Source organism: Macaca thibetana, chromosome 20 (genome assembly GCF_024542745.1).
Source record: "Macaca thibetana thibetana isolate TM-01 chromosome 20, ASM2454274v1, whole genome shotgun sequence".
NCBI classification, from domain to species: Eukaryota; Metazoa; Chordata; class Mammalia; order Primates; family Cercopithecidae; genus Macaca; species Macaca thibetana.
This window is the reverse complement of record NC_065597.1, coordinates 34,753,897-34,778,330: the sequence shown is the minus strand read 5'-3', so window position 1 is coordinate 34,778,330 and position 24,434 is coordinate 34,753,897. Positions and strand designations below refer to the sequence as shown.

The 24,434-nt window shown below is 52.1% G+C and overlaps 3 protein-coding genes across 6 annotated transcripts in view; all 3 read left to right on the top strand.

The window, feature by feature from the left end:
* The window catches only part of NLRC5 (NLR family CARD domain containing 5), a 92,901-nt gene extending 78,414 nt beyond the window's left edge, over positions 1-14,487 (top strand). For all 4 annotated transcript variants that reach the window (XM_050772866.1, XM_050772864.1, XM_050772865.1 and 1 more), the window contains 13 exons: positions 1,855-1,938; positions 2,556-2,639; positions 5,592-5,675; positions 7,761-7,844; positions 8,237-8,320; positions 8,660-8,743; positions 8,884-8,961; positions 9,977-10,060; positions 10,147-10,218; positions 10,491-10,574; positions 12,073-12,156; positions 12,501-12,584; positions 13,383-14,487. In XM_050772866.1, coding sequence (XP_050628823.1) covers positions 1,855-1,938; positions 2,556-2,639; positions 5,592-5,675; positions 7,761-7,844; positions 8,237-8,320; positions 8,660-8,743; positions 8,884-8,961; positions 9,977-10,060; positions 10,147-10,218; positions 10,491-10,574; positions 12,073-12,156; positions 12,501-12,584; positions 13,383-13,494 — 1,102 coding nt within the window. In that variant the 3' untranslated portion in view covers positions 13,495-14,487. The remainder of the gene's footprint in view (positions 1-1,854; positions 1,939-2,555; positions 2,640-5,591; positions 5,676-7,760; positions 7,845-8,236; positions 8,321-8,659; positions 8,744-8,883; positions 8,962-9,976; positions 10,061-10,146; positions 10,219-10,490; positions 10,575-12,072; positions 12,157-12,500; positions 12,585-13,382) is intronic.
* Positions 1-24,434, top strand: part of CX3CL1 (C-X3-C motif chemokine ligand 1) — a 338,913-nt gene that overhangs the window by 33,667 nt on the left and 280,812 nt on the right. The gene's annotated exons all lie outside the window — the stretch shown is intronic.
* The window catches only part of CPNE2 (copine 2), a 54,330-nt gene continuing 53,788 nt past the window's right edge, over positions 23,893-24,434 (top strand). The window contains exon 1 of the mRNA XM_050772991.1: positions 23,893-24,133. The gene's annotated coding sequence lies outside the window, so the exon portion shown is untranslated. The remainder of the gene's footprint in view (positions 24,134-24,434) is intronic.

The window sequence follows — 24,434 nt, the reverse complement described above, 5'->3', positions numbered from 1 at the left end:
AGTTGTAAACATGACCTCAGGAACATTAAGCCACATGGCAAGAAAGTTATTCCCTTTTTAATGCTCTTTCATTGCTTTTCTTTTAAAATAACTGCAAACTAATACAAAGTTTCAAGAAGACTGAGAACTGCTGTGTGCCATTTACCCAAATTCACCCTTAGAGCCGGGCGTGGTGGCTCATGTCTGTAATCCTAGCACTTTGGGAGGCCAAGGCGGGTGGATTGCCTGAGCTCAGGAATTCGAGACCACGCTGGGCAACATGGTAAAACCCCGTCTCTACTAAAATACAAAAAATTAGCTGGGCGTGGTGGTGCATGCCTATAATCCCAGCTAATCGGGAGGCTGACGCACAAGAATTGCTTGAACCCGGGAGGCTGAGGTTGCAGTGAGCCAAGATTGTGCCATTGCACTCTAGCCTAGGTGACAGAACGAAGCTCTGTTTCAAAAAAAAAAAAAAAAAAAAAAAAAAGGAAAAAGAACAAATTCACCTTTTGCCAATATTTTTCCACATTTGCTCATTTCTTCCCTCCCTCCTTCTTCCCCACCTCCCTCTTCTTCCACTCTCTCCCTCTCTCCTTTTCTGAACCATTTAGAAGTTGTAATCATGTCCCTTTACCCCTTAACATTTCAGCAAATTTGCTAAAAATAAGGACATTCTCTTCCATAATCCAGTAAAATTATAAAATCCAGGAAATGTGACATTGATACGCTACTATTATCTCAACTACAGTTTATACTCCAATCTCACCAGTTTTCCCAATAATGTTGCTTATTGCATGTTTTTCCCAGTCGTGGATCCAGTCCAGGATCACAGTCTCATTTAGTGTCATCTCTTTAGAGTATTCTTCAACCTGGAACAGGTCGTTGGCCCTTCTTTGTCTTTCACAGCATTGTCTCTGACATTTACAGGCCAATTATTTTATAGAATGTCCTTCCACTTGGGTTTGTACGGTGTTTCCTCATGTTTAGAGTTGGAGTCTGCCTTTGGGCAGGAAGATCACACAGGTGATGCTGCGTTTTTGTGCCTTCCATCGGGGCACCTGATGTGTCGGTGTCCTCGGGCTGGTGATGTTAACTGTGATCACCTGTGACAGTGGTGTCTGCCAGGTCTCTCCACTTGCAAAGTTACTGACTTTCTCTTTGTAATTAACATAGATTATGTGGTGAGGTACTTTAAGATTATGTAAATATCCTGGTCTTCCTCAAACTCTCATCGGTGAATTTTAGCAGCCGTTAATAAATGTTACTTGAATCAATGAATTACTATGACAGTTGCAAAATGTAGCTTTCCTAACTTTTGATTTTCTTTCCACCTAACTGATTACACCAAGAAGAAACTCTTGGGTTGGGCACAGTGGCTCAAGCTTGTAATCCCAGCACTCTGGGATGCCGAGGAGGAAGAATAGCTTGAGCCCAGGAGTTTGAGACCAGCCTGAGCAACATAGTGAGACCCCCATCTCTACAAAAAATAAACAAAATAAATGTTTAAAAAGGAAGAAACTCTTTAGGACAGACAGATCTTTGACACTTCTTCAGTATTTGCTTTAAAGATGCAGAGTTTTTGATAAACAACAGTAACTAGCTAAACTACAGTGATACCTAATTCTGGCTTAAGTTGTGAAGTTGCTACCTGAATGATTGTGGCTTAGGAAATACTGAACTAGTCCATGCTTCTGCTTCCAAGCTCTATGGTGGCTTAATGAGTTCATGGTGGAAGAGATTTATGAAGGAAAGGAGGTCCCCTCACATTGCCCCCCACATCCCTACCCCACATCCTTGCCCTCTGCCACCAGCATTCAGAGCTCCCAAGACCCAGGGCTCCCGACTGACCTGTTGCCCTTTGACCCCCACCAGGCTGACCTCCAGCTGTGTGAGCACCGAGGGCCTTGCCCACCTGGCATCTGGTCTGGGCCACTGCCACCACTTGGAGGAACTGGAGTGAGTTGTAGAGTGGAGGGATCGGGGACACGTGGCCCAGCTGAGGGTGAGGGGTGGAGAAGAGAGCAGGGTATTTGGGAGGGCAGGCAATGGGACTTCGACTAATGACCCTTCCCCCAATGAAGTGCAGCAGTGCTGGGTGTGGCCTGGGGAAGGATGAGCACCACAGCTTGGGTCTGAATTTCACCACTGACTCACAGAGGGGCTGTGGGCGTGGCTGCTCTGCTCTGGGCTTTGATCGCCTCATTGGCAAAAATGGGGCTCATGAGCCTTGCTCTGCTGGGCCGGCTGTGGGAATCAGGCTATGGAGATGGCTGAAGAACAGGAGGGTATGTGTGTGTGTGTGTGTGTCCCTGGTCCCCCAGCTTCCTCTCTACAGCCTTCATCCAGGGCATCATTTCTTAGCTGGGCCAGCTGTGACTATCATGCCTACCCAGAGCCTGAGCCCTGGGGCCAGAAATACCCATGCAGAACATGGACAGCGAGGGTGGCCCAGGGCGTGCAGATGCAGAGTTGCCCTCCCAGGGGACAGAGCAGGAGAGGGGAGCTGACAGGACAGCTCAGCTCCAGGGCTGGGCAGGCTCCACTAACCCTGGCCTCTGTTTGGTCTTCTGCAGCTTGTCTAACAATCAATTTGATGAGGAGGGCACCAAGGCGCTGATGAGGGCCCTTGAGGGGAAATGGATGCTAAAGAGGCTGGAGTAAGTGGTGATGGTGGTTAATGGGGAAGGGGGTGAGTGAGTGGTGATGGTGGTTAATGGGGAAGGGGGGCAGTGAGTGGTGACGGTGGTTAATGGGGAAAGGGGGCAGTGAGTGGTGACGGTGGTTAATGGGGAAGGGGGTGAGTGAGTGGTGATGGTGCTTAGTGCTGCATGGTCAGTGAGTAGCATGCCAAGGAACCTTTGCATGTTTTGTAAACACAAACTGCCATGTTTCTGGATGGACCCAGGTGAGCCGAATGCCCTTACATGACCTTTTACTTTCTATTCTGGCTCTGAGTGCCAGCAAGAACCTTGGTCATAGGAAACAGAATACGCAACTCAAAGCAATCCAAGACAAAAATGTACTGGCTTATGTCATGGAAAATTATGAGGCCACGGACTTCAGGCACAGCTGGATCCAGGGGTTCTGTATTTGTCAGGCTTCTCTCTCACGTACTTCACTCTGGCCCTTACTCTTTTTCTGTCCACCTTGGCTTCCTTCTCAGGCGGGCCATCCCTATACCTGCAGGCTTGCTTTCTCTCAGCTTAGTGGAAAGGGAGTACCATTCTCCCGGTGGTTACAACAAAAGGTCCTAGATTGAGTCTCACTGCACTAGCTTGGGTCACCTGCCCCACCCTAAAGCAATCACTGTGGCTGTGAGCACAAAATATTCTCATTAGCCAGATCTGGGCACATGCCCACCCTGTCTCCTGGACTTAGAGGGGTGGTATTTCAGGGTGTGAGTAATAGAAGAGGAAACAAACTCTGGGCAGAAAAAATCTACAGATGTCCACTACATTTGTCTACAGTCGTTTCCTTGGTAACTGGCAGCTTTTACTACTTTATTCCATAATTTGAAGTCACCGAATTCTTAGAAATGCCAGAAACAGCCTCAGTCTAAAAGTCAGGTCCCCGTCCTGCACAGATTCCTGTTTAACAGTATCTGGACAGAAAATTTAACAGAATATCTTCCGCTTTTCATCTCATAACTTTTTCTGATGACCAAAAATATACACTGGCTATAAAAAGTTCCATCATTCTAGAAATATGTAACAAACAACATGAAATGCCCTGGAGATGACACCCCCCGAGAAAACTTCTGTTGAACAGTTTGTGAACTTTTCTCCAGATTTTTTTTTCTACATATGTTTTGAATTCAGCTTGAAAGTAGCCTTTTGACTTTTTGCCCCTTAACATTGAAATTCTTCCACTTGTCCCTCTTCGCTTCTCCTGGGGAGAGGATCAGGTAAAAGGAGAAGAGGGATTACAGAGACCTTTGACCACAGGGCCCTCCTGTCATCTCACTGGTCTGTTTCTTTGCCCACTCTTCATGTGCCTGCATCTAGGCTCAGCCTTCTGGAAGCTTTTATTCAGGGGATTAGAGGCCCAGTGAGGTCATTCATTGGCTCATTCATGCATTCGACAAATATGTACTGAGCTGGGCACCTGGGCCGGGGCCAGGAGCTTGTGGTACCATGGGGGACAGGACAGATTCATCCATGCCCCCGGGGGCCTTTTTCTTCCTTCTGATTTCCCAGGCACCAAGTGCTGCTCCTTACCTCCTGCTGCCTCACTTGCTCTATCTGTAAACTGGGCATATGATATATTCTCTGTCCAAAGAAAGGGGATGGATCGTCAGTGCCTGGAGTTCTCTTCCCATCTCAGATCTGTCATTTCCAAGTGTAACTCCCCACGGGCAGCTACCCTCAAATCCAGCCAGCTTCTTCCAGCTGTCTACCTGTGATGGAGTGGGTAGGAGCATGGACACTAGTTAGGAGCCTCACTGCCTGGGTTCAACTCTGGGTAGGGTAACTGACACTTCCAGTTTGCTTGGCGCTTTCCCCATTTTAGCACACGAAGTCCCACATCCAGGAAAAACCCTTCTGTTCTGAGCCAAGCAAGACAGTTGACCATCTTTCGCTTCTGCCTCTTTTTTATTTTATTATTATTTATTTATTTATTTGAGACCCAGTCTCGCTCTGTCGCCCAGGCTGGAGTGCAGTGGCACAATCACGGCTCACTGCAACCTCCGCCTCCTGGGTTCAAATGATTCTCCTGCCTCAGCCTCCCAAGTAGCTGGGACTATAGGCGTGTGCCACCAGGCCCAGATAATGTTTGTGTTTTTAGTAGAGACAGGGTTTCACTTTGTTGGCCAGGCTGGTCTTGAACTCCTGACCTCAAGTGATTCACCTGCCTTGGCCTCACAAAGTGCTGGGACTACAGGCATGAGCCACCGTGCCCAGCCAGTTCTGCCTCTTCATGTGTGAACTTGTGCCAGTCCGTCAGCCTCTCTGTTCTTTGGCCTCCTCATCTTAACTCTGAGGATGAGAGCAATCTCCCCTGCTAGGGTTGTTGTGAGGATTAAATGAGATAATATGTGTTACATTCTTACAGTCTGGTCAGAGTTCACACTCTACAAGTGCTAGCTATTGTTATTCTCCTCTCCTGCCTAGGCTGGGGGCCTCTAGAAGTACAATCGCCTGGGTCACATATGGTTGGAGCTGAGGAATGGGATTTCTATAGCTTTGGGTTCTGTTCCTGAAGCAACCACTTTGTGTATGACCTTGAGCAAGTTCTCTAACTCTCTGAGCCTCGGCGTTCCTCACCTGTAAAATGGGGATGATGATAAACCCACCTTTCCAGATGGCCCCAAGCCCTGCATTTGGCCCACATTTTATGCTCAATATGTGACTGCCATTATTACTGGTCATTAGTCTGGGTCTATGAGGTTCAGAACATAGAACTGCTGCCTGCCTGACCTCAGTAATTCATGCAGAGAAATAGCATTTGGACCTCCCAGTACAGTTCATTTCATAGAATTTTTACACTGTGTGGATATAAGTGGCTGTCTTGGAGGTCCCTAGGCTTGCTAAGCACAGAGGCCTCAGACCCCCAGACAGGACAGTGCCCCACCCCTAGATGCCAAGTTCACCTGGCCTCCTCTTCTCCAGCCTCGGTCACCTTCTGCTGAACAGCTCCGCCTTGACCTTGCTTACTCACGGACTAAGCCACATGACCCGCCTGCAGAGCCTCAGGTGAGTGACCGAGTGGCCCGTGGGGGTGAGTGGGAGGAAACACTCCCCACTCAGTTGCGACCACATCCAGGGAAGCACGGAGGGCACCTCCCTGGGGATCCTTTGTGGCTCCCTCCCAGGCCCATCCCTGTGCCCTCCCAGGTGGGTGCCCACTGCTCTTGCCTTCTAATGCCACCTGTTTCCTCCTGGTTACAAAAGTGGCCTAAAGGGCTTAGGCCCAAGTTGCAGAACAACCCTTGAAGCACACACAGTTCACCCTGGGCTCTTGTTAAAATGCTCATTCTGATTCCCCAGGTCTGGAATTCTGCCTAGGTTGTGTGTGTGGTTTTGTTTCTGTTTTTGTTTTGAGCTGGAGCCTCACTATGTGGCCCAACCTGGAGTGCAGTGGCAATGCACAGGTGCAGTCATGGTGCACTGCAGCCTCAAACTCCTGGGCGAACGTGATCCTCCTGCCTCAATCTCCCAAGTAGCTGGGACTACAGACCTAAGCCGTTGTGCCCAAACTCAGCATTTCTTTTTTTGTTTGTTTTTGAGACGGAGTTTCGCTCTTATTGCCCAGGCTGGAGTGCAATGACGCGATCTCAGCTCACTGCCACCTCTACCTCCCGGGTTCAAGCAATTCTCCTGAGTAGCTGGGATTACAGGCATGTGCCACCACACCCGGCTAATTTTTGTGTTTTTAGTAGAGACAGGTTTTCTCCACGTTGGTCAGGCTGGTCTTGAACTTCTGACCTTAGGTGATCTGCCCACCTCGGCCTCCCAAAGTGCTGGGATTACAGGCATGAGCCACCGCACCCGGCCCCAGACTGCATTTCTAACAAGCTTCCGGGTGGTAGCAATTCTGGGGGCCACAGTCTGCACTTTGAGTAGTGTGTGTCTAGACTCAGATGAGGCGGCCTTTCTATACTCCCTTTGTGATTTCACTCCCTGACGCTAGGTTAAATAAACATGACACTTACTTTCAATGTAATTTTTCAAAACATGAAATCTTGTGACTAAAAAACAAATCCAAGCAGTGACACAAAGCGTTGCTTTGTTTATATCTAAGTACACCACCTCCAACCCCCCACCTCGGGCACAGCAGAGTAGGTAGGAAATGGGGTTAGAAAGTTCCAGGAGGATATATCATATTGGACCATTTCACCCAAAATTAATTTACTGAAAGGCGATCCGTTAATATGTATTTATTTATTTTTATTTTATTTTTATTTGTTGAGACAGAGTCTCACTCTGTCACCTAGGCTGGAATGTAGTGGCATGATCTCACCTCACTGCAACCTCCACCTCCCGGGTTCAAGTGATTCTGGTGCCTCAGCCACCCAAGTAGCTGGGATTACAGGTGTGCACCACCACACCCAGCTAATTTTTGTATTTTTTGAGCAGAGACGGGGTTTCTCCATGTTGGCCAGGCTGGTCTTGAACCTCTGACCTCAGCTGATCCACCTGCCTAGATTCCCAAAGTGCTGGGATTACAGGTGTGAGCCACCTCACCCAGCTCCATTAAAATTTAATTTGCAAAATAAAAGAAAGTAAAAACAACATACAAACAAATACTTCCCAAGGGGCTAAGACCATTTGCCTCAGCTGTTTCGTTGGTTTTTCCTACCCAGGCAGAGCAAGATCAGGGCTCAGTAAAGACAATACCCTGGGTTTAAGGAAAACCTACCATATGCATAGATGAGAACATGATATGCCCCTGAGAACTGATTTGTGTGAATCAGAGAACCCAGCGTGAAACTAACATTCAGCCGGGCCAGCCCGGAGATCCCTGACACAGAGGCTGAGGTGAAGCTTGGTAAAGAAATGTAGAGACTGCTCCTGGGCCAGGGGCTCTGGATTCATTTCCACCCAGCCTGCGAGTCCCTAAGTCTCACTGCTGAGTCTCAGTTTTCTCACCTGGACATTGGGGACAGTAATTCCCACCTTGCTCACCACCGCCCACCTGCCAAGACCCCCAGAAGTTTTGCTGCTAGCATATGAGTTCCTGGGTGTGTAAGGCTTTGCAAACTGTAGAGTTCTTAGCACAGTACCTGCAAAGGCCTTTAAGCTACTGAAAGTCTCTTGGTCTATTCCCTGCTTTTCCAGACTGAAGAGGAACAGTATCGGTGATGTCGGTTGCTGCCACCTTTCTGAGGCTCTCAGGGCTGCCACCAGCCTGGAGGAGCTGGAGTGAGTTGCCCATCCTGCCCCCAGACCCAGGCAATTTTGGCAGGGAAAGATGACAAGGACAAGGGGCTACCTGAGCACGCCCTTTGCTTCTTCATCTCATCTCCTTCACCCACTTCTACACTGTGTAAACAACCTGGGGCCTAGAACCTTGGGGGACCCAAAGACAGGATGTGAGAGTGTCAATTGCAGCAAGAGGGATTTAGGTCAGACAACGGGGAGAACATCCTAAACAGAAGCCAAGAGTTAGGAGCTGTCACTCAACATGGGGTGATGGGGTTCTCTGTGTGAGCCAAGGCCCTTCCTGGGACTTCAGCCTCCCCTTCTTTTTCTGGGAGTGGGGTGTGGACAAGATGAAATGGTGGAAGGCTGATGAAGCTGTTCTCTCCCCCAAGCTTGAGCCACAACCAGATTGGAGACGCCGGTGTCCAGCACTTAGCTACCATCCTGCCCGGGCTGCCAGAGCTCAGGAAGATAGAGTGAGTGGCCAGCCCTACAGAGGAGGGCCACAGGGGTCACACCATGGTCCTAGGAGATACTGGCCCCTAGCTCAGGCCAGCATGGTAAAATCTCCCCTGCGCCAACCTCAGTGTCCAGGCAGTGGGGCTTGGTGACCTCCTGGCCCTCACTGTAGGACCTTAAGCCACCCCAGCCCCTGCTCTTCTCTGGGCCTTTCTGCCTCATTGTCTGGGTAGGTGTGTGGTGTCGGGGGGTTGTCTCTTAGGCTCCCTGAAGCAGGACTGGCAGCCCCAGCAGACGTGCTGGGGTGTCGGGGAGAGGGAGCGTCAGAGGATCTGATGGCTGCCCCCCTCCCACAGCCTCTCAGTGAATAGCATCAGCCCAGCCGGGGGAATGCAGTTGGCGGAGTCTCTCATTCTTTGCAGGCACCTGGAGGAGCTGATGTGAGTGTTTGCCCAGGTAGCCTCTGCCCTCTGTGCCCCCCAGGCCCACCTGGCCTCCTCTCCTGCAGTGGGCACAGGGCAGGGCGGGGGTCCCGAGTGGGCCGGCCCAGCACTCAGTGCTCATTCCTCTCCTCTTCTAGGCTTGGCTGCAATGCCCTGGGGGATCCCACAGCCCTGGGGCTGGCTCGGGAGCTGCCTCAGCACCTGAGAGTCCTGCAGTGAGTGGCCCCCTGCCCACACCATGCAGTTCTGGCGGGGAGGAGGGTCCCCGGGAGCAGTGGGGGGGGGGGTCCAGGCCCCCATCAGTTGAGCTGCCCTGCCCCAAGTCAAGCTGTGGCATGTACCCACATGCCTGTTCCTTCCCTGCCTCTGATGTCTGCAGCAAGAAAATCAGGAGGCCCAGCCTAGTCCTGGCTCTGCCACGGGCCCCTGCCTGCCCTTGGCCAAAACCCTGCCCCTTCTCAGCCTCAGTTTCTTCACATGCAAAAGAAGTACAATGATCCCAGCTCAGTGCGCCCTGTAAGCGGGTCCCTGAGGGTGAATGAGAAATCCTAGCAGAGGGCTTCGCGGGAGCACAGCACCAAGCAACGCGGCCTCAGCACTTCACAGCTGAAGTCCTTGGCCTCATGGCAGCCCCAGAGGGCTGGGACTTTTTTTTTTTTTTTTTGAGATGGAGTCTCTCTCTGTCACCCAGGCTGGAGTGCAGTGGTGCAACCTTGGCTCACTGCAACCGCCACCTCCCGGGTTCAAGCAATTCTTGTACCTCAGCTTCCAGAGTAGCTGGGATTACAGGCATGCGCCAGCATGCCCGGCTAATTTTTGTATTTTAGTAGAGACGGGGTTTCACCATGTTGCCCAGGCTGGTCTTGAACTCCTGGCCTCAAGTGATCCACCCACCCCAGCCTTCAAAAGTGCTGGGATTACAGGAGTGAGCCAGCGAGCCTGGCCGGTGCTGAGACTTATACGTGCTCCCTTTTCCAGGCCAGGGAATGAAGGCCAGGAGAGGTGTGGAGAATTTTCCTTACTCCTACGTGAAGGACCTGGGTGTTGAATTTGGGATCTCAGACCCCAAAGCCAGGCTCCTTGATACCCACCCAGGTCCTGTGTGGATGTGGAATTAGCCAGAGACTGTCTACGGGCTGGTGCTGTGGCCTGAGACGAGGCTGAGGGTGGGGGGCTCTGAAAAGGTCCCCAGTCCCCACAGGCTCCTCTCACCCTCTCCTCTTTCCCCAGCCTGCCGTTCAGCCATCTGGGCCCAGGTGGGGCCCTGAGCCTGACCCAGGCCCTGGATGGATCCCCCCATTTGGAAGAGATCAGGTAAGTAGGGGCTGCCCGGCCCAGGTGCGGGGACAGTCCTGGGCGGGTGGGGGGTTCCTCTCACAGGTATCTCCCCTACCCTGCAGCTTGGCGGAAAACAACCTGGCCGGTGGGGTCCTGCGTTTCTGCAAGGAGCTCCCGCTGCTCAGACAGATAGAGTAAGTAGCCGCCCCTGCCTGCCTGGGGGGACCAGCAGTAGGCTGAGGGCTGCTCTTCTCTGAGCCTAACACCTGGGGAGGCCTTCGAAGTGATAGAAGCCCCAGGGATGGCAGGGGCCTGGCTCGAGAAAGGAAGGCTTTCCCAAAACTCCTAGCTTACCCCAGACCCTGGCGGCTCTGCTCCCTCCTGTGCTGATAGCGGGAGACAGGACCTGCTAGATCCCCTGACTCAAACACCCCCCATCCCACCCCACGCCCTTCTCCATCCCCAGCCTGGTTTCCTGTAAGATTGACAACCAGACCATCAAGCTCCTCACCTCCAGCTTCACGCGCTGCCCTGCCCTGGAAGTAATCTTGTGAGTGATTGGAAGAGTCCTGAGCTGGCTGGGAAAAGGAAAAGTGGGGAGGGGTGGGGGGAGTCAGCCCCAGCCTGCTGTGTGGCCTGGAGCTGCTCCCATCCTCTCTGGCCAGTCCTCCCATTTGTAAATGGGGAAGATCATTCTTGCTCAGACATCCTCTCAAAGACATTTTAACACGGGAGCTGCAGGTGATGTTGGGTAAAACAGTTTACCTTCTCCTGCCTTTTTCCCTATTTGCAGAGTGGTGGGAGGGGAGGTGGGCCAGGTGGTCTCTGAAGGTTTTTGGTCCAACCTTTCTTTTGGGAGGCAGTTGGATAGACCACCTTGTCTGCTTGATGAAACCTCCATTTATGAACCACAGTTGGTAGTGAACAGTGGCTAAAGGCAGAAGAAAGCCACTCCCAGACCTGCTGGCTGGCTGGCTGTGCTTGGTTGTGTCTTAGCAATCAGAATCCCCCAGACCTTGGGGCCTTGCAGTGCTGCCTCATGGGTAAACTAGAATTCTAGGACTAGCCTGGGACCCTAACCATGGTATGGAGGACACAGCTGTTTCCTGAAGAACAGGACACAAGTGATTACAAGATTATTTTAGTTTGCATCCTAAAGATCTTAACCCTTCTCATTACACCAAAGAGAAAGTCTCAGATCAGTGCTAATTTATCTTTAACACCTAACACAGGATTCTCCCTTTTTAACCAAAAGGGTTAAAAACCCAACATCTTAGGAAGGGCATATGTTCCAACTAGAAGTTAATACCATTGTTTGTACTATATTTATTTTTGTAACTACCTTCTATATGGGGTCTGTAACACAAGTTTTCCATTGATAGTAGTAATAAATGTTTCCTTTTAAGATTAATTTTATTTATTTATTTATTTATTTTTTGAGACAGGGTCTCCCTCTGTTGCCCAGGCTGGAGTGCAGTGGTGCAATCTCGGCTCACTGCAACCTCCACCTGCCGGGTTCAAGAGATTCTCCTGCCTCAGCCTCCCGAGTAGCTGGGATTACAAGTGCCCACCACCACACCCAGCTAATTTTTGTCTTTTTAGTAGAGACAGGATTTCACCATGTTGGTTAGGCTTGTCTCAAACTCCTGACCTCAGGTGATCCAACCGCCTTGGCCTCCCAAAGTGCTGGGATTACAGGCGTGAGCCACCACGCCCAGCCAAGATGAATTTTTTAAAGTAAGAAAAAAGAGGGGGCCGATTTAAAGAAAAATATGATGCATCCTAAATACAGGAGGTGCATGTGTGTGGCAAAAATGGCAACATCATGTGAACGTCATGATCCAAACTTGACGGGGAGGGGAGCAGGGAGGAAGGTAACCTGCACCCTGGCGTCTTCAGGGGAGGACACACAAGCACCCTATCAGGTGGCCTCTCTTGAAAACCCTTGCCCCCACGATTGGCCCCCTGCTCTCCCCACTCACTGCCTTGTCTCCGCCCCTCGACCTCCTTGCTCTCCTGCCGCTGACTTTGGGACCCCTACCCTGCAGGCTGTCCTGGAATCTCCTCGGGGATGAGGCGGCTGCCGAGCTGGCCCAGGTTCTGCCGCAGATGGGCCGGCTGAAGAGAGTGGAGTATGAGGGGCCGGGGAGGAATGGGGTGGGCTGAAGGGGGACCTACCTCCCGGGAACACCAAGAGGCCACCGGGGTCAGTCCCCCACCTCCCAGAAAGCCCTTCCTTGAGTTGCACACTCTGGTCTGTTCCAAGCCCCTGCCAGGCTTAGTTCCCCCTGGGTTCTAGCCTTCAGCCTTCCTGCTGCACCCACCACAAGTCCCTGTTGTCTTTTGGGTTCTCTGAGAAGGTAGTGTGGGAGACTGTGTCCCCCCACCTTGGCCTGAGGAAGGGACCTGGGAAACCCTCACACCCATTCTCATGACCGTGTCTCTCTTTCCCCTCCCCTCTCCGTCCACTGGGAAGCCTGGAGAAGAATCAGATCACAGCTTTTGGGGCCTGGCTCCTGGCTGAAGGACTGGCCCAGGGGTCTAGCATCCAAGTCATCCGGTAACAGAGGCCTGCAGGGGCAGGGATGGTGGGTGGGAGGCTACACCAACCCCCAGATCTAATGGGACTCCCTGGAGGGAGGCGGCAGGGCCTGGGTTGGGGATTATCAAAGGAGACTTGGACCACTCCACCAAGAATTTGGCAGCAAGCAGACTTGGATCAAATCCCAGCTCTGCCACTTGCCAATTTTGTAACTTTGTAGCCGTAACTCACCCTCTCTGAACCCCAATTTTCTCATCTATGAAATGGGGATACTGATGGTATCTACCTCAGAGAGTTGTAAGGACTAAACGAGCATATAAAGCACTGAACCCAATGCCTGGCACATGGTAAGCACTTAAAATAGTAACTATAATCAGAGTCATCACATACAGTTGTATAGGTTGTGCACTGCATGAGAGCATTAAACCTAAGAGGCACCATTCACATTGTCAACCTGCTGGATTTCTAGCAGATGAGAGTAAAGTGACTCGTTCTACCAAAATCATATATTATGACAATTTCAGACAGATGGCAGTAAAACATCTTGAAGAAAGAGGGCCTTTTCCTTATTTGCACAAATGTGTCATATGAGGTCTTAGCTGGCATCACTATCTCCCAGGGAGGAAGGTTGAGTTGGAGAACTCAGGAGGCAGGTGTAGAGGACACCCTCTCCCTAGGTCAGCTGGTCTAACTCCTGCCTCTGCCAGGTAACTCTGGGCACAGCTCTACCTTTTTGGGCCTCAGCCTCCCAATCTGCAGATAGGACAAAGGACAGAGATGGGAGGATGAACGAGTGCCTATATCTGTGCCCCACAGCCTCTGGAATAACCCCATTCCCTGTGACATGGCCCAGCGCCTGAAGAGCCAGGAGCCCAGGCTGGACTTCGCCTTCTTTGACAACCAGTCCCAGGCCCCTTGGGGTACTTGATGGCCCCCTCAAGACCTTTGGAATCCAGCCAAGTGATGCACCCAAGTGATCCACCCTTCACCCACTGGGATAAATGACTCAGGAGAAAAGAGCCTCAGCAGGGTGCTCTGCACTCCACCCAGGAGGAAGGATACGTGTGTCCTGCTGCAGTCCTCAGGGAGAACTTTTCTGGGAACGAGAAGCCGGATCTGGCCAAAGGAGTATCCTGCTTTACATGTAATATGTGTGATCAATTGGGGACATGCGGCACACAATGAGGGTGTCATGATAATGCATGACACGTAAGGTTGTATGAGGCAGCATGACCCCTTGACATGTGGTGTTACATGAAACTCCGTGTGATGCATGTTCAATGGCATGGGTCCTGGCATCCCAAGTGGCAGGATACATGATTGTGGATCCATATAGGACACATGACAAATGTCCATGCCACAGGACTCGTGGCTGGCCAGATGACCTCAGGCTGGCCCAAGATCTAATTTATTAATTTTTGAAGCAGACATATTTATAGACTGCATGTGTGGAGCAGCTAGGTCAGGAAAAGTCTTCTGTGCGAGCTGGGAGGGGAGAGTGTCCATGCACTGACCAGTCCAGAAGCCCAAGGGCCAGGACTCTGGGACAAGCTGGGGACTTAGCCATGAAGTCCCCTCCTGCCTCATTCCTCAGCCTACCCATCTGTAAACTTGATGACCTCTCCCTTACTTACATACTAGCTTCCAAGGACAGGTGGAGGTAGGGCCAGCCTGGCCTTGGGAGTGGAGAAGCCCAGTCTGTCCCGTGTAAGGGACAAAGCCAGGTCTAACAGTACTGGGTGGGGGGCACTGCCAAGACAATAGGCTAGGCTAGTGGGTCCAGCTATTACCTTGGTGGGATTCAGGTGAGCCTCCAGGCACTTCACATGTTACCCAGTGTTCTTGTTACTTCCAAGGAGAACCAAGAATGGTTCTGTCACACTCGAAGCCAAGTTTGATCAATAAACGTGATGGTCTTCCACCTCTAGCCTGAGTCCGATGTTTCCTGCTACTCCACTGAAGTCAGAAGTGGTTCACCCCCTGCCCTGGGGACTGGACAGCAGTGCAGACAACAGAGAGGTGTGTTGAGTGGAGCACTGGCCTGGGAGTCAGGAGACATGGGTTCCCAGCTCAGACCTTTTCTCTAGTCATGTGGTCATGGGCAAGTTACCTCCTCTCTCCAGACCTCGCCTGCAACATGAGGGTGTTATGGAAGCTCAGCATGTTAAAAGCATTTTTTGTTTGACTTGCATAACATTGAAACTACTTTCTGAACTCATTGTCAGTATTTAAAATTGGGAATTTTACATAAAAATTCAGATTCTGCCGGGCGCGGTGGCTCAAGCCTGTAATCCCAGCACTTTGGGAGGCCGAGGCGGGTGGATCACGAGGTCAGGAGATCGAGACCATCCTGGCTAACATGGTGAAACCCCGTCTCTACTAAAAATACAAAAAACTAGCCGGGCGAGGTGGCGGGCGCCTGTAGTCCCAGCTACTCGGAGGCTGAGGCGGGAGAATGGCGTGAACCCGGGAGGCGGAGCTTGCAGTGAGCCGAGATCGCGCCACTGCACTCCAGCCTGGGCGACAGAGCGAGACTCCGTCTCAAAAAAAAAAAAAAAAAATTCAGATTCTGGCTGCTTTTAAGTGCTAATCCAGCACTCCCACTAAAGAGTCACATGACTGTGCTTTTTAGATGCACACACATCCCTCAGCTTGCTGCAGTCCTCACCGCTCCCCATTGTCTTGACACCCCACCTGACCCCACTTTTTGCTGTTCTTTGACCCTGGCCTGGAGAGTTTGCATGGGGATGTTGTACCAGAGGAACATGGCTTTGGAAGTCAGACAGGCATGGAACAGAAGGTGACTTAACCCTTTGCTACCTGTCTATGAGGTACGTGGGTTAGCAGCCACCCCGCAACAAACACACACACACACACACACACACACACACACACACACACACACACACACACACATCAAGACTGCTGGAGAAGTCAGGAAAGCAAGACGAAGAAAGTTACTGGCAAAAAAAAAAAAAAGGTAAGTACTGGTTCCATCCTAGTTCTCCTCTCTTTTTATAGCCAAATATCATACGACGTGAAGAGATGCCCCAAATGACAGATCAGCATCCTCTCTCCCTCCTGTAGTTAAAACAAGTTGATTTAGGGGGAGCCTCCCACCTCATTGTGAAAAAACAGGTCGGGAGGGTGCAGTTACAGCTGAGCACCACTGGAGGGCAGGCTAGCCCACCGGCGATTCATGCGACAACTTCCTTCACTGTGGGACCCAGAAGGAAGTTAGGAGGTGATGCTAGGGCCTGTTCCCACCTGGCCTAGTAGCTTGGGATGTCCCCGCCTACCAGTGGCTCACCTGGATGGCTTGGCCTTGACCTTTGCAGCCCTCCAGGTTGTTCCCGAACCCCTCCAAGCATGAGGAGAAAGTCCTCCGGCCGAGTGCCAAGCACCCATACCTCACACAGGGCCACCCTTACCGGGCCACGGTCAGGGCACACCTAGCAGCAAATGGGCCCGTCTGCCTGGTCATGGGGGAGAAAGTAGGCAGGAAGAGGATCCAAGAAGTTTACCAGGCAATCCTGGGCCCGAAATTCTGTCTCCCTTTCCTGGGACATGATGCCAAGTTGACCTTGGCCTTCAGTGTGCCCAAGATCACCTTCACACTACAGGGGTTGCATTTCCTCCCCTCCTTGCCCAAGAATGAAGGATGAGTCCCTCAAAGCCTGGAAATGGCTTGGCAGGGGAGCCAAGGCTGAGGAAGGAGCAGAGGGTACCAACCAGAGGCACCTGGCCATGGGGGACAGGGGACCCCGGAGCTCAAGGACACTATTTTCATTTGCTGCATAGCCATTTTACTTTTCTCTTCTGCTTTTTCCCCCTTCATATCTGCCCAAATTCTACACTCCAAGAAACTTTCAGCAGCTTCCCTGAAATAAACCACAGTATTGCCGGCACTGCAGAGCTGGCTGGGCCTACATCAAGTTGGTGTGAAATCACCTTGTTCATTTTATTAAGAAACTTCCTGTCTTGCAAAACTTCCTCTCTTGCCACCTGCCTGCTTGGAGGTCTTAACTGGTTTTTCGTTTGTTTGCTTGTCTTGTTTTTGTTTTTGTTTTTGTTTTTGAGACGGAGTCTCGCTCTGTCACCCAGGCTGGAGTGCAGTGCTGCAATTTGGGCCCACTGCAACTCCACCTCCTGGGTTCAAGCAATTCTCCCACCTCAGCCTCCCAAGTAGCTGGGATTACAGATGTTCGCCACCACGCCTGGCTAATTTTTGTATTTTTAGTACAGATGGAGTTTCACTATGTTGGTCAGGCTGGTCTGGAACTCCTGACCTCAAGTGATCCACCTGCCTTGGCCTCCCAAAGTGCTGGGATTACAGGCATGAGCCACCATACCCGGCCTGTTTTTCTATCCAATACGGATAGAGTATAACCTCCCTGCCCCCTTCTTCCCCAAAGTAGGCTCAGTTTAAATATATACATGAAAACAAATAAAATTCAAAGAAAAGCAAGGTTATGGGGTGTCAAGCAGGATGATCCAATGGAAGCTCCCCATCTCTGCGTGTGAGCCCTCGCACTGAGAATGCGATCAGGCTGGTAAGTACCCGTGTCTATCTGCAAGACTGGGAAAATCTCCTTTTGCTACTTTGTCTCTCAGCCTCCATCTTATAATTGTACAAATTGAATGTTCATCTTTCTTTTTTATTTTTATTTATCATTATTATTTTATTTTTCCTTAAGTTATTGGGATACAGGTGGTGTTTGGTTATATGAGTAAGTTCTTTAGTGGTGATTCGTGAGATTTTGGTGCACCCAGTGCCCAAGCAGTATACACTACACCATATTTGTAATCTTTTTTTTTTTTTTAATTTATTTTTTAAGACGGAGTCTTGCACTCTCGCACTCTCACCCAGGCTGGAGTGCAGTGTCGCGATCTCGGCTCACTGCCAGCTCCACCTCCCGGGTTCACACCATTCTCCCGCCTCAGCCTCCCAAGGAGCTGGGATTACAGGCGCCCGCCACCACGCCTGGCTAATTTTTTTGTATTTTTAGTAGAGACAGGGTTTCACCATGTTAGCCAGGATGGTCTCAATCTCCTGACCTCGTGATCTGCCCACCTCAGCCTCCCAAAGTGCTGGGATTACAGGCGTGAGCCTCCGCGCCCGGCCATATTTGTAATCTTTTATCCCTCACCCCTCTCCCACTCTTCCCCACAAGTCCCCAAAGACCATTGTGTCTGAATGTCCATCTTTCTGATGGGAGTCACAGACTCCCCTTTCACTTCCTTCACACGCCTCAGGTGCTGTCAAATTGCCTCCTCTATCCTTCCGCTAAAGACACACACCTGTCCAGCCAGTGGTTCCCAAGCTGTAAAACTGCAGTTATAGAAATTGTAAGGGTGTCAGGATCTTGTCACCATGCAGATTCTGGTTCAGCAAGTCTGGGGCAGGGCCTGAGATTCTGCATTCCTAAGAAGCCTCCAAGTGATGGCCGTGTTGCTGGGCCATACTTAGCTTAGAAGACTGTAGATGAGAGGATCGCAAGCCTGACTGCACATTAGAATCACCTGGGAAGCTTTTAAAACTCACTATTTTTAAAAGGAGTATTTGGGCTGAGTGCAGTGGCTCACACTTATAATCCCAGCACTTTGGGAGGCTGAGGCAGGAGGATCACTTGAACTCAGGAGTTTGAGACCAGCCTGGGCAAAATGGTGAAACCTTGTCTCTACAAAATAAAATAATAAAATAAAATAAAACACACACACAAAAATTAGCCAGACATGGTGACGTGCACCTGTAGTCCCAGCTACTCGGGGTATGGGGAGTGGGGTGGGGTGCTGAAGTAGGAGGATCACTTGAGTCCAGGAGGTGGAGGCTGCAGTGAGCCAAGATCATGCCACTGCATTCCAGCCTGGAGGACAGAGCAAGACTCTGTCTTGGGGGAAAAAAAGAGTATTTAGAAAGCTCCCTGAGTGATTCTAGTGTGCAGCTGCAGTGGAGACCCACTGGTCTGGAGTATGCCATCTCTTGGAGAGGCTGGGCAAGCCTTTGCACCTGTACCCCTTATTTTGTCCTGAGGATCCCATGACCCTCCCTCTCCAGAGAGGGACACTAACTCCAGAGACTTTTCCTAACTTTTCTAAAGGTACAAAGCTGGTAACTGGTGGCACCAGGAATTAAACCCGGGTCACTCCTGTGACACCCACAGGGGCTACCCCAGTTTTCTCATCTGTATAGTAAGGGGATGAGCAAAAGGAGGTTAGGCATGAGGACCTATGTTCTTCGGCTGCAAAGATGACCCTTATGGCTCATTTCTGCACTCCCTTGGGGAGAGCTCTGGATCCTCAGCCACCTGCCCTACCTGGTTATCTCTGTAGAGCATCACCATCTGTGATATACTCTAGGCCCAACAATCCCAGCAACCACCTCCTCTGTTTCACAAATGAGGAAACCAAGACGCAGAGAGAGAACATGACTTGCCTAAGGTCACACAGTGAGTATTTAGTGGGGCTCTGACTCCAACTCTGGAACAAAAGGAAAGGGTGACCTTGGGGTGGTCCTGGGCTGGAGATTTAACTGGCCTGCATGTCTGTGTGCTCCCTGGAGAGAGAGGGGCCCTCAGGAAGGCAGGAGGACCGTGTACCCTTCTTGGGCTCTGCTTCTGCCCCCAACCCTACACTTCATGGCCAAAGCTAGGCCTGAGGACCTGCGGCCCCACTAGAGAAGGACATGCACTCTGGGCACATCCAGAGCTTCCAGGAAAGACCGTTCAGTGGCTGGTTTGGTAAAGATCATCTCATCCCGGGGCAAGGCTCAGGAAGTTCCAGGGACTGCTGGTCTTTGTCCTGCCTCCCAGTCACCCCAGTGAAGAACCCTCCCCTTGGCCCTTGGAAGCCACACCTGGTGGCTCATCCCATACACACCCCAACCCTGCCCTAGCTGCCCAGAAAGAGACCTTTGCCCTGGGAAGGAGGGAATGGTAGAGGAGCTTTCCCTGGGGAAGAAAGGCCAACTGGGGTCCCCTGGGTTAGGAGCCTGGGGCCAGAGGCATCAGTGGTCCTCACGGGACCCTTAGTCCTCCACCTACCGGCCCCACACACACACACCCACACATACTCCAGCACAGGGTGAGAGCTGAGGGAGGTGTCTGGGACTGTCTGGAAGGGCTGGAGAGGTCCGGATATCCTGATCCTAGAAAGGGACCGTCCTTGCATCAGAGTGACCACAACCCTGGAACTTAAAAAATAGCAATTATATGGCCGGGTGCGGTGGCTCACACCTGTAATCCCAGCACTTTGGGAGGCTGAGGCGGGCGGATCACGAGGTCAGGAGATCGAGACCATCCTGGCCAACACAGTGAAACCCCATCTCTACTAAATATACAAAAAATTAGCCAGGTGTGGTGGCGGGCGCCTGTAGTCCCAGCTACTCAGGAGGCTGAGGCAGGAGAATGGTGTGAACCCAGGAGGCAGAGCTTGCAGTGAGCTGAGATCGTGCCACTGCACTTCAGCCTGGGCGACACAGAGAGACTCCATCTCAAAAAAAATAGCAATTATACACCAGCCCTGGTGTCTACACTTGCCTGGCACGTTACAATCTCACTGAATCCTGTCTCATTGGATTCTCACAACCATCCCATAAAACAAATACTGTCTATCCTATTTTACAGAGAAGGAGAGCGAGGCCCAGAGGATTGAGTGATTTCACCCAGGGAGCCTCTGAGCAGCTGGGATTCAAACTTATGGCCATGACTCCATGCCTGAGGTTTGACACTGGAGTCAGCCACACCTGCCTCTAACCAGGAGATCCTTGAGGGGATCCCTCAAGGATCCTGATATGTTTCCGTATCAACCCCCTGTGGCAGATGCTATTTTCTAAAGACAGCCATCACGCTACCTTCCATCCCACATGCTCTTCCTACTATGTGACGGTGACACCCCTCTGTGACTACAACAGAAGTGACATTATGTGACTCCCAAGGCAAGGGCTGAAACAGACGATAACGCTTCCACTTGCTTCTGTGCAAATGCTCACTCATGGAACCCTGTGCCATGCCACTAGGAAGCCAGGCTACAAGGAATGGTCACACGTAGGTGTTCCAGCTGACAATTCCAGCTGAGGTTCCAGCGTCCAGTGCCGGCCATATGTTCAAGAAAGCCTTCTAGACAATTTCAGCCACCACCATGATCTGACTGCAACTGTATGGGAAACGCTGCACAAGACCTGCCCTTGATGAGCCCTGAGGACCCCGAGAGTGTGAGGGATAAGTTTTGGGGTGATCTGCGATGCAACATAAATAACTGGAACACCCTCCCTCCCCCACCCCTCACACACCCCTGGCCCAGCCAGATCCCTAAACAGCTGGAGCTCCTTCAATGTGTCTTTCATTCACAAGCACACTGATGTGCACAGGCAAACCTGGGTATTCTGATTCGTTTTTCCAAACAGCTTGGACTGTGAAAATAAACACCCCGATGGCAGGTGTTGACACACATACCCTGACATGGGTCTATTTCGGGGCCTGTAGGCCCTCCCACTGTGCACCGAGAGGCCTCCACCTGGGCAGGGAAAGACTTCGTTTAACATTTTGCAGTCTTGTGTTGGGTGTAGAATGAGGATAAAGCACGTAGAATCAACCTGTGACGGATGCTTGGCCTTAATCAACTGCCTCGGGGCTCTCCTGATCCCTGGCCTTCTTTTTTAAAGATAGCTTTATTGGGACATAATCCATACACCATGACCTTTGTCCTTTTAAAGTATGCAAGTCAGTGGTTTTGAGCACATCTACAGTTGTGCAATCATTACTATAATCTAACCTTTTTTTTGACAGGGTCTTGTTCTGTCACCCTGGCTGGAGTGCAGTGGTGTGATCACTGCTCACCACAGCCTCAACCTCCTAAGCAACCTTCCCACCTCAGCCTCCTAACTGGGACTACAGGCCTGTACCACCACACCTGGCTAATTTTTTTTTTTTTTTGGTAGAGATGGTGGGGTCTCACTATGTTGCTCAGGCTAGTCTTGAACTCCTAGCCTCAACTAATCTGTCTGCCTCAACCTCCCAAAGTGCTGCGATTACAGGTAGGACTGCACTCTGCCTAGAATCTAACTTTAGAACATTTTTTATCATCTTCCAAAGAAACCCTTTGCCAATAGCAATCACTCTCCATTCTCCACTCCTGGGCCAAGGCAACCACAAATCTGCTTTGTTTCTTTGTGGATTTGTCTATTCTGGACATTTCATCTAAATGGAGCCATATAATATTTGTCTTTTGAGACTGACTTCTTTCACTGGGCATAATATTTTCCAAGTTTGTCCATATTGTAGCATGTATCAATACTTCACACCTTTCTTTTTTTCTTTTTCTTTTTTGGAGGGGGGATGGAATCTCCCTCTGTCACCCAGGCTGGAGTGCAGTGGTGCAATCTTGGCTGCAACCACTGCCTCTTGGGCTCAAGCGATTCTCCTGCCTTACGAGTTGCTGGGATTACAGGTGCTTGCCACCACGTCTGGCTAATTGTTACATTTTTAGTAGAGACAGAGTTTCGCCATGGTGGCCAGGCTGGTCTCGAATTCCTGACCTCAAGTGATTGCCTGCCTTGGCCTCCCAAAGTGCTGGGATTACAGGTGTGAGCCACCACAACTGGCCAGTACTTCACACCTTTCTATGGCTGAATAATATTCTGTGTTGTGTGGATATACAACATTTTGTTTTTCCATTCATCAGTGGATGGACATTTGGGTGGTTTCCACTTTTTGGCTATTATGAATCATGCTGCTATGTACATTTGTGTACAAGTTTTGTGTGGCCATATGTTTTCATTTCTGCTGGGTACATATCTAGGAGTGGAATTGCTGTGACTCCTGGCCTTTGCACTCTTGCCTCCTTGGCTAGAGATCCAGTATCTTCCTTGACAGGCCCAACTATCTCATCCTTCAGGTCTCTTAAAGGAAGCCTCGCTGACTCCCATGGCTGAGTTGGGTCTTCTGTGCCACCCTATCTCCAACCTTTGCACATTTCATATGGCGATGTGATTGCCTGGGTCCTGGTCATGGCCCCCACAGGTGAGCAACTTGAGAGAGACCGTCTGCTTTTGTTCACCACTGTCCATTCCAGTGCCTGGCTCTCCTGCCGCTGGAAAGACAAGAGACAGATTCTGAGCAATCAGGAAAGGCTTCCTGGAGGACGTGGGGCTGGAGTTGGGTTGATAGGTTGGTTTGCCCCAGAGCTGGGCAGAGGGCTTTGATGGCTTCCATGGAAGAAAGGTGAGGAGAGCTTAGAGAAAGGAAGGATGGATGGGTGACAAGCAGGCAGAGAACAAAGCTCAGAGCCCCCGGGCTGTTTAGTCTCGGCCCCTCTAAGGCTGCAAAGTGCCAGTGACTCAGATGTGGAGGGAGGCTCACACGCTGCAGCGTGAGGCTCCCACATTAACCCTCACCTGCCTGGAATCGAAAAGCCACAATGGAAGCACTCGGCACGCGGCGTTAACCCTCAGCTGCCCAGTCCTTGAGCCCCAGGGCCAAGGGCTGTGGACATGGCCTTGAGATCCCCTGGAAGGCCCCGCCCTCCCTCACCCCAGAATCTGATTACGTTAGGCTCAGCCTTCTGATGCCCGGTGGTGAACTTGCCCAGAGAGCACCTAAACACCGTGGAGCGGCCAGCGGCTTGAGCGCCCATAGACAGACAAGTGTCCTAAGAATTGGTGCCTCTTCTAGGGAAAAGGAGGCCTGGGCTCCAAGACCTTAAAGACTCGCCTAATTTTCCGCACGTCTGAGTAGCCCCAGGCCCCGTTCGGATCCGTCTTTATCTCATCGTCTGTGTCAGAGAAATATGTCATGTTTCCAATCTCTGGCGGCAAGAAAATGCCGAGCTCTTTTGCTATTGGAGAAAAAAAAAAAAAAAAGGAAGAAAATACTGAGGCCCTAATCCTGCCCAATACATCCCAGAACCCAGCCTTGGGTGTTGCCCCGAGGGCGCAGCGCCGCTCCCATCCGCGCTGGGGGTCCGAGTGGCCCTGGGGCCCCGCAGGCCCGGGCTGAGGCCACCCCTCTGTTCCCGCGTCAGTGGCCCTGAGCGCACAGCGCTCGGAACTCGGAGGTGCCAGAGACTCCGGCGAAGCAGGCCTGGGGAGGGCGCGAAGCCACGTTGTTCCGATCCTCAGCCACCTGGGTCCCAGCCTGGAACCTTCAGACCCTGGCGTTCGGGCCCCCTCGGTGCCAGACGCCCCGAGTGCCGGGGCGCGCCGGGCGCGGGCTGGGAGCGGCGGACAGCGGGCGGGACAGCGCCCCCGCTCCTCCCGTGGGAGGGCGCGCGCCCCTCCAGGAAGCTCCCGCCTCGCCTCCCGCTTCCCTCCCCACTCCCCGCCTCGGCCGGAGGGAGGAGCCCGAGCCGCCACCGCCGCCGCCGCCGCCCGCCCGGCCCGGGAGGAGAACCGGACCCCGAGCGGCTGGGAGCGCACGCGAGCGGGCCGTGGCCGTGCGGGCAGCGCCCTGAGCCCGTCCCGCGCCCGCGGGCCCGGCCGAGCAGGAGCAGCGCCCGGGGATGCCCGGGCGGCCCGGAGCGCGGGCAGCGGCAGCCGTGCGGTGAGGGCGGTGGCGCCCGTGGGACCCGCGGTGAGTGGGGCCCAGGCAGGTGGGGCAGCTTGGCGCGAGTGCCCAACTTCGGCCTTGGGGCTGGGCTTCTGGATCCAGCGGCGGGTCCGTAGGAAGCCGGGTTCCGCCTCGGGGGGCTGCGGCCGTCTAGCCCCCACCGCCCGCGCGAACCCGGACACCGGCGCTTCGGTGACTCAGCTCCGACCCGGCCACGCGGGGGCGCCCCGCCGGCGCCCGGACTGCGGGGGAAGGGCGGGCGGGGTCCCTGGGGAGGGGCGCGCCCTTGAGGGTCCGAGCCCAGCTGCTATGGGGACCCTCCCAC